Source organism: Sinocyclocheilus rhinocerous, unplaced genomic scaffold, assembly GCF_001515625.1.
Source record: "Sinocyclocheilus rhinocerous isolate Xijiao unplaced genomic scaffold, SAMN03320098_v1.1 scaffold869, whole genome shotgun sequence".
Classification (NCBI taxonomy): Eukaryota; Metazoa; Chordata; class Actinopteri; order Cypriniformes; family Cyprinidae; genus Sinocyclocheilus; species Sinocyclocheilus rhinocerous.
In genome coordinates, this window is record NW_015653483.1 from 1,247,967 (window position 1) to 1,257,791 (window position 9,825).

General features: G+C 38.6%; 1 protein-coding gene across 2 annotated transcripts in view; it reads left to right on the forward strand.

The window, feature by feature from the left end:
* Nucleotides 1-9,316, forward strand: part of LOC107716323 (F-box/WD repeat-containing protein 4-like) — a 34,223-nt gene extending 24,907 nt beyond the window's left edge. Inside the window, exons 6-8 of one of the 2 annotated variants that reach the window (XM_016522702.1) lie at nucleotides 5,620-5,760; nucleotides 8,128-8,269; nucleotides 8,356-9,316. In XM_016522702.1, the coding sequence (XP_016378188.1) occupies nucleotides 5,620-5,760; nucleotides 8,128-8,269; nucleotides 8,356-8,490 (418 nt within the window). In that variant the 3' untranslated portion in view covers nucleotides 8,491-9,316. The remainder of the gene's footprint in view (nucleotides 1-5,619; nucleotides 5,761-8,127; nucleotides 8,270-8,355) is intronic. The other variant, XM_016522701.1, reaches the window with a different exon arrangement.
* Nucleotides 9,317-9,825: the final 509 nt, after the last annotated feature.

Below are 9,825 nucleotides of genomic sequence, written 5' to 3' on the forward strand. Positions count from 1 at the left end.
TTTGTGTCAGCACGTCATAAATAGAACCCGGCAGCAGTTTTCTGTCGGGGATTTGTCGTGTCGTGTTGTGCCGCAGTGTAGACCATAGATATGTATATATATATGTATGGTGTAGACAGCATCACTGATTATAATGAGTTCTATAGTATTTTGTCGTGCCGCTCGCATCCGGTGTAGACACGGTGTAACATTGGTTTTGCTTTGTTTCACAGAACTAATCGTTGCCTGGGTTGCGTACGTATGTGTGGGGCGGAGCTATCAAAATAGGGGCAAGACCCTTTTGGGGTAAGGGCATGTTTGTTTTGGTGATTTGAAATGTCAACATTGGCTACCAGAAATCGCTTACCCCACCTTTAACATATTCTTGAAAGATCGGGGTGTATTTTCAGCAGGGCCTGTTGACTGGATGGAGGAATAATAGAGAGGACGTGTACAGGCCAAGATCACTCAGACCCTCATGTCTCGGAGTACCAGCTGACCGGCTGCTTAAACTAATTACAGCATCATGAGGGAAGGAAAGAAAAGAGTTTGAGTATGAGGAGCATTGAGATTTCACTACTGTTAGCCAGCGCTCTAGTAGCATGTTGTTTTCTATAATGTCTTTTAAGTCAAGCACTTGAAAAAATACTTGATATAATCATCAGGCTGAAGACAGGCAATCAATCCCCAGACACCAAAGCAAAGTTTTACTCTTTTGCCAAAATGGATGTAAATATTGCTTTAATGTAAATTTATTAGGTAATATTTACTTGAAAATGGTGATACTGTTTTTTGCCATACGGATAGTATGCCGAGGGTGCAAAATTAATCTAAGCCTCAAATGTGAGTAAATAAGCCCATTATTTCATCCAGTTTTTTTATAAACATTATGTATAAGACAGCTTCATGATTGGTGGGAAAAAAGAATGGCTCAATTTGATGTGGCCAATTTAGACCCTGAATATGCATTGTTGTTTGTGCCAACTTTTAATTAAACTTTCATTATAAAGAAATTGGAAACATTTCCAGCTTTGCAGAATTTCTGACTTTGCCCTGGACATGGCAATAATGCTCTTTCTTTAATGTCTTTCTCCTCTTTAAAGTGAAAAGTCTGTGATCAGCCAGAGTCAGGGACACACAAGTGGTGCTTTAAAAGGACCCCTAAGTTTTCATGGGGCTCTTGCCATCAAAGAATCTCACAATTGCCCAGAAATTCTTGACATTTTTTTCTCTCAAAGAAAAGGGTTAAATGCCTGGATCCTACCAAGAGCTGTGTTATACAAATTGCAATCTCATTGTTTTTAAGAGAACGCGTGTGACATTTAAAAGTCTCTATTGTCCTGTTCCATGGCATTCTTTTTATTCTTTTCCTCTTTGTTGGTGGTGATTTCGACTGTGGGCTAAATTGGCTGACATGCAGACGGCGCAATGTGATTTCTGTTTGTTTTAGGCCCTGAAAACCTCAGCAGGGCTCTTTATGTACCTGTCTCACATCCTTTCAGGGCACTGACTGTTTCCCATAGCTTCCCTGTGCCAGTTTACCCTCTACACTTAACCTTACAAGAGCGTTAGCTCAAAATGACCTTTTCCTGTGGATCTAACACCCAAAGAAATGTCCTCAGCATTGCCCTTTTTCAAAATCCATCAATTCATTAAAGTTCCCTTTCATAAAGTGTGTGTGTGGCCCAAATGGTCAAACAGAGACGGAGGACTGTTAGGGAGGCCAGACTCACCATTTTCCTTGATGGCCCTGAGACCATAACTCACAACTAATTACGAACACATGCCATTCTTTATAGTGCAGAATAGGGATTTTAAAAACTCCCAAGCAATATCAGAACATAAAAAGGGAGGACCTTTAATTGCAACTGTCTTTAGGGCCGTTGGAAAGTATGTTCGTTTTTTACAAATAAGAAGATTTAACCGTGTTATTTTAGTCGGTGGTCCTTTGGCAACTAGGGATGCAGCGATTAACCGCGCTTTAAAACGTCACGGTTAATTAATCGTAAAGGTTCCGCTAAACCGAGTGTTTCTGTTACACGGAACGGAACTGTTGCAGCTTGCGCAAAACGAAAAAAGTTACACTAGCGGGGCACCAGCTTAAAATGACGTGCTTATCAGAGGCACGGAGGCTACTACATGCATTAGATGAACTGTGACAGAGGGACCAAACAGCAAAGCTTTATTTCCACCAGAGAAATGCCTGTCGATAGTGTGGGACCATTTTGGGTACACCAAGAATGACCAGGGTGTCATTTAAATATTGCTGTAAAAAACTGCTGCTAAAGAGCGAATACATAAGGGATAATGCACGGCTTGCTGTACATTGAACGATTTTAATGCACGACGTGAAGGCAAGAACCACCTGACGCGAAGCTACAGCTCATTAGCTCAGCATTCTGCCCGCTTCAGATCAGAAAGAGATGAAATAGTGCGGTAAGATCACATTTATTTGAATTAATTAACATAGACTATAAATATATTTTGTATAAAGCCACAATTGCAGAAGACCATAGATATGCAGTGTACGTAATTCTTTTTTCTTTTTATAATTTCATGTGAGTATATATATTTATTATAAATACATTTTAATTTTGTTAATTATAAACTATATATATATATATATTCATTATATTTTATTTTAGTTTTTAATATATTCATTTCAGATATTTATAGTTTTTTATAAATATGGTTTTCTTCCAATCAACTTTATATAAGAGTGTGTGTGTGTGTGTGTGTGTATATGTAATTTAATTATTTATAATGAATTATTTTAAAGTTTATTATATATAATTTCATCATACTTTTAAGTCCCAATGAGAGTGTGTTACTCATAACTACATTTTGCCAATGCATTTTGCTATATTTAATTAAATTTAAATATTCTGCAGATTTCTAGTAAAATCAGTGCAGAAAAAACTGCAAATTCTGTTTGGGTGAGTGGCTAAGTATTGCAAGTACTGAGTGCTGTTTTTGAATAAATGCATAATAATCGTCATAATCGTAAAACCGTGATTATTCCTCAGACAATAATCGTACCAACAAAATCTATAATCGTTGCATCCCTATTGGCAACAAGGCAGTTTAAAAGCTTTTTTTTTTTTTACTTCTGTAGACTACAAACATAGACTATAAATATATTTTGTATAAAGCCACAATTGCAGAAGACCATAGATATGCAGTGTACGTAATTCTTTTTTCTTTTTATAATTTCATGTGAGTATATATATTTATTATAAATACATTTTAATTTTGTTAATTATAAACTATATATATATATATATTCATTATATTTTATTTTAGTTTTTAATATATTCATTTCAGATATTTATAGTTTTTTATAAATATGGTTTTCTTCCAATCAACTTTATATAAGAGTGTGTGTGTGTGTGTGTGTGTATATGTAATTTAATTATTTATAATGAATTAATTTAAAGTTTATTATATATAATTTCATCATACTTTTAAGTCCCAATGAGAGTGTGTTACTCATAACTACATTTTGCCAATGCATTTTGCTATATTTAAATTCATTTAAATATTCTGCAGATTTCTAGTAAAATCAGTGCAGAAAAAACTGCAAATTCTGTTTGGGTGAGTGGCTAAGTATTGCAAGTACTGAGTGCTGTTTTTGCCTGAGCTTAAACATGTCCAGGGGTCAAAGAGGATTAGGTTGAGGTCAGTTGCTCTTTGAGGAACGCTTTAAAAGGATGTAGAAAATAAAGCTTTTTCTCTCTAGTTTGTCTGTCTGTATTTGGTGGCTACATTGTTCATGTGATCACTTTAGCAGATTGCAAATATCACAGTTGCCCCTGACATGTCTGTTAGTGACCTCTCAGCTTCCACATGTTTGAACATTAGACGTCTCCTTCGGCAAGAGCTGTGAAAAAAGCCACGATAGGGCCCCACTTATTGTTACTTAATTTTTAGTTTTGCTTGCTTAAAGGAGGAGAAGGCAAACCACCTTTGTTTGGTAGCCTTTGAACCACGTTCGAGAGGGAATGATGGTGGACACACTGTATATGTATTACTCCACTGGGACAGTCGCTCTCCTGTCTTAATTAATCTGTCCATTCCACCTTCTGACCTTAATAAAACACGTGCCATCACTCTGCTAAATGACTCCTGTACTCTGAGTTTAAATCGAAGATCAATTTTTCCTTAGCAGCCCTCTAACCTTTTTTCACTCAATCAGAAGCTCTCGTCGAACCGACCGTGATCAGACGACCTTTGGAGCAGGGACAGTCTCACCGCAAGTTCCCAAACAGATCAGACGCTGGAAGAACAAGGTCGCCTGCCATGCAGATGCAGTAATTTAAAAGATTTTATGGTTATCCTCCATCCTGTAATCTTATCAGGTTCTCTCAAAAATGGGAGAAAATACATGGGACCTAACAATTTAAGAATCCTGGGTGTTTGCTGTTGTACTTGGAACAGTGCTATTACTGGCTTTAAAATCAGAGCACAGATGTGAGGACTTATTTTACGATGCTTGTTTTTCTCACTTCGCGCTTTGACATTTGTAGAGAGTCCCAGGCAGACTCCGGACACACACTCTCTCTCTCTCTCTCTCTCTCTCTCTCTCTCTCGATCTCGATCTCGACCCGAGTTTACACAGTTTCCTGAAGCACTTAAAAAATATCTGATCAATCATCTGATGCAAATTGCATGTTTTGCAAACAAATGTTTTGTCATTTAATTGATTGTCCCCATTGACGGCACTGTCATCAGTTCAAGTTGTTGCCAGCGTGTTATTTTAGCAGCAAGGGGTAAATGATGGGTATGCAGATGCCCGAGGGGCTACAAGAGAGTTTGTCTTTAGGCCCACCAGGGTCTTGGCCTTTGGTTCTGCGGGACTATCTCTTAAACAGCCCGTGTCTAAGAACGACCCCCCTTGTCTCCCCCAGAGCGAAGGTTGGGGATTACCAGTCTGCCCTCGGTGAACAAGCTCACAGGAGACCTCGAACGTGGGGGGTGGTCGCTATGGCCATTGGGCTCCCCTAAATGGTTGCTAGGGGCCAGGTATCAAAGGTCCACAAGTCGCACACAGTCACGGTCATGGAGGGAATTAAATAGCAACAAAAAAATTGTGATTCTACAATAATCTGGCCTCTGCGGCTCGGGTGGGGGCGGAGGGCACCGTGGAACCATTGGGTCTGTGATCATAGAAGCGTGGTGCTAGTCCCGACACTATTTTATCTCTTCATCCTAATACTTAATTTAGCTTTTGTGTGGTCCATGGACATTGGAAACGCACAAGTATAGTGGGATTTAATGGTAATAAGAGATTAAGTGAGCAAATGAAGGCGTTTGGTTTGAAATTAGATCTTTATTGACTCCGAGATGCGAAGACTGGGAGATGTTCCAATCTCAACAAGTAAACACAACCTGTTTTATGAGCTTGCCAGTCACTGAATCGCTTTGATAAAACTGATACTCAGACGATGAGACGCAGATGACCTCACTTGTCCAGTTGCTTTTCAACTCTCTCTGGAATGACTGGCCTCCAGCAAGTCTGCGTAATTCCATCTTGGCTGCGTTTTAAGTTGCTGTCTGTGTTTTTATTAATGTGTTAATCTTCCTCAATGAGGTTTGACAAGGTATAATCTGCAAGCTTCTTCTCTTATCTCTTTCTCCCAGGTGTCACCTGGTGTCGTGTCTCGGTACAGAGTTCCGCCGTGGCGCAGGTGTGTTGGACATCGTCTATGAGTCTCCCTTCCAGCTCCTCACCTGTGGATATGACACTTTCATCCGCTATTGGGATTTGCGCGTCTGCTCCAGGTACTGCCCAGTTCTTCTGCTTCTGGGAACCTCCAGCGCCTCGCCATTACGATTCGAGTTAAATTAGGCTTAGTTCTTACATTGACCTGTGCTGTCAGCAGATTTGGCCTTGTCTACTGAGACTAATAAAGTTAGCCAGTACGTCTCGGAGAGCCTGTGAGGAAGATTAGTGTTCTCTGTTAATCTAATAAGCCCTCCTGTGCATAGAGTACCGTTTAGATAAAAAAGAAGCCAGACTTGAGCCTCCTCTTGGGTCTGTGGACACAATTGTTCCTCTGAGAGATTGAAAAGGACCCCCTTGTCGAGAGAGGCTCTTGCGCCGGGACTCTCACCCACCCAAGTCCACGCCGGTTGGTGGCCATATTGATGTGGCGCAGCGTACACTACTTCTTATTATTAGTTTAATATATTATTATATGTTATATACAAAACTTCAATTATAATTTGTTTATTTACATGACAAGAAAATGAACAGGAATATTATGGAAATAAAGTGATGGAAATAAATTGTTCACTTTTCACTTTTATCAAACATGATGCAATGTTTTTGAGTGGAAAAAAAAAACAGCTTAACACCATAAAATATCACATTTATAAAATGCATTGCTAATACTTGATGCTAGAGCTGTTGTTTTCATTTTTAAGTAATAAGTCATTTTAATTTCAGGGTACACTCTCACAAAAAATGTGCAACAATTGTACCTTTAGAGATGCAACTGCTTGTCGCTGGGGCAGTTCCCTGAAAATGACATCCTTGTACCTTATTTCCCCCTATAAGGTACATGCTTAATGGTACATATTACAACTCTTAAGGTACTAATATGCACCTTTTAGGAGACGATAAGTTACAAAGATGTCCCTTTAATGATTTCCCCCAAGTGACAGGCTGTTGTATCTCTAAAGGTAATTGTTTTTTCTGACAGTTTGTTAAACTGTATTGTGAATTGTTGGTTGTATATGATGAAATTTTAATGTGTAAGAGGAATGACCCAGCCCCTGTTTAAGGTTCCTCTGTGTGAGTGCATGTGTGTACACATGTGCATCACAGCAAAATGCGATCCAGACATCTCCCGCACGCTCCTGCTGCCCTGCTGTCTGCCACACGGCCCAGCCACACTCCCTCTCCATGATTTATTCAGCACACCATTAATGGAGAATTGATCTCTATTGGCTCAGCACACGCGCAGACACTTGCCCTGTCCTTCCCTCTTTTTTTTTCTCGACCTGCTCTAAAACAAGAAAGCCCCTTTCCGTAAACGAGGGATGAGGTTTCACCCTTGTGGCCTGCCAGCGCAAATAAGACACTCGCCCTTAAGCTGCACAGGGAGAGCTAGCCATGGTGGCTTTGGCCCTCCTCTTTAGGACCGGTCTAATATAGCGTGACAATGGCTGGAGTTGTGGTGTAACTATGGACTTCAGTACTTCAGAATGTGTCCAAATATGCATAGCTGTACATTATATGTTCATTTTAGTTGGAAATTTGATTCAGTGATTTTTATTTTTGTGTGATGTCCATTATGCTAATCCTAGCTATAATTATAAGGGAACATGAATAACCCATTGTTCTTTAAAAGAACAGGTCATCCAAAAATGAACATTTTGTCAAGATTTACTCACCCTCATGTCATTCCAAACCAAAATGACATTTGTTCTTTAGGGCTGTCATACTTAACTAAAACTAAAACCATAAAAAATATGTTGTTACTTGAAATAAATATTAACTGAAATAAATAAAATCTATATAAATAAACTTAAATGTATTTTATTTCAGCTAGTTGCCAAAGCAACATTTCTCATTTTCATTTAGGTTAACTTGATGTACTAAAATAACTAAAACTAAAATTGAAATAAAAAATGGATAAAAACTATACACAGACATTTAAATAAAAAAAAACTAAAACATAAAATTGAACTAAATTACTAAAACTTTAAAAGTAAAAGAAAAACAGAACATGTAAAAAAAAAAACTCATTCAAAATATTATTAAAAAATGTAATAGTATCTCACTGATACTAAAAGAACGCTGCTTTCTTCTGTGGAACACAAAAGAAGATATTTTGAAGAATGTCACGCTGTTGTTTTCCATACAGTGAAAACACATAGTGACTAGGGACTGTCAAGCTCTAAAAAAGACAAAAAAGCATTGTAACGGTAGTCCACACAACAGCTTTGTGTGAAGATCAGACCACAGTTTAAGTCATTTCTCCCTGTAAATGTTCCCCTCTGCTGTAGCTCTTAAATCACATGTGCACTTCTGCATATTTAATAATTTGGCCAACTTAAAGACAGTACTGGTTGAACTACCCTATAAAGCAATATATTTGTAGCAGCTGATAAATATGTGCGCTGGATTTACCTTTCTAACAGGAAATGTGTAATGGAGTGGGAGGAGCCTCATGACAGCGCCCTTTACTGTATAAAGACAGACAAGAATCACATGATTGCCAGTGGCTCGTCATACTATGGAGTAGTCCGCCTTTGGGACAAACGGAAAACCCGCTGTTTGCAGGTAACAGTGAGCATGTTTCAGCACCTTTTCAATTGATATTTTATTTTATTGTGGTAATATTCATCTTTGCAATAATCGGTTGACAGATGTTCCAGTTGGCGCCCACCACCAGCAGCCCAGTGTACAGCCTGTGCTTCAACACCACTCACCTGTACGCTGCCCTGGCCTCTGTCCTCTACTCCCTTGACTTCAGAACTGCAGCGTCCCAGTCCTGGAAATAACCATCCGTTAATGTTGCTTGAGACTTTTAGGCTTGTTCTTCATCTCCTCCAAGCCCTTAGTGATGGTCTTAGACCCTTAAATGGGGAAGTAGCCATCTTGCCTTTGGATAATCAGTGCAGCTAATGATACAGTTGTGGCCTGGTGGATATTTCCACTGGCTCATAAGAGCGAGCAGGGTTCACAACCTTTTGTGGCCCGAGTCTTAATGGTCTTAACACATTGCCAGTGACCTCTGAGATGTCTAAAACAAACACAGCTCAGAGCTGCCAACATCCACTGAGGGGATTTATGCTTAACCACAGCACATATGATAACTGATATATTGTAGCTGAAAGTATATTTTTCCAACAATGAGTCAATTAAATGTTTTGTTTTCTTTGTAAGTTGTCTTTTTTGTTCTCAGTTAGCCAAGGCTTGCTCTGTATTCCTTGGTCAGTTGTTGTTTACATTGATTCCATGACACCTCAGTAATGCCTCGCTCATATGTACACCATTTTATCGCTTGTAGTTGGTCACTAGTATGCGTTCCTGCTGCTAGATGCCCTACTATTATCGAAACTGGTCATAGCTTTAGAAAATCTCATCACAAACAGGATGTAATTCTATTTTGACAAGAAATCTGTTTTCTTACTGCTAAAAATGAACATCCTGGAGGGGAAAGTGTCTGTATATAAATTGCACTTATGCATAATGCATCATCATTATCAATTCATGAATCAAACTCTGACAATTTTTTACATCGTTTTCCATGCATCATTTTTTACTATGATTAAACGCTTACTTTAGCACTTCATCTTTCTGACACTTCACTATGGTATCACTATGAGAGACAGGTCACATGTGCGCCAATGTCTTGACTCCTATAGACCAATTTGGAGTAGACGTCACAGTTACGTCACTTGCAGCTGCACGCGCATAGTGGTGGCAGAAAAATACTGGGAACAAGTGGAGGGAAACGGGTAAAATCCATGGAATAAGAGAAAAAATGTATTGTTGTGTCTTTGTCAGAATCGGAATGCAAATAATTTTTATATAACACTGTCGTCAAAGACGCCATTTGAAGCTAAATGCAGACGTTTAAACGGACAGACTATGATTACCCTACTTTTAAAGCATAAATTTTATTTAAACAATAGGTCTATATAATATTCATATAGGGGACATATTGTATTAGCCCTACAGTTGAAATGCATGCATGAAATACTATTTAAACCTATAACATTTTACATAACATTTACCTATTTTATCTCACAATTCTGACTTTTTTTCTTGCTAATGCAAGTTTATATCTCCTAGTTCGGACTTTATAACTTTATTCAAGTCAACAATTAATT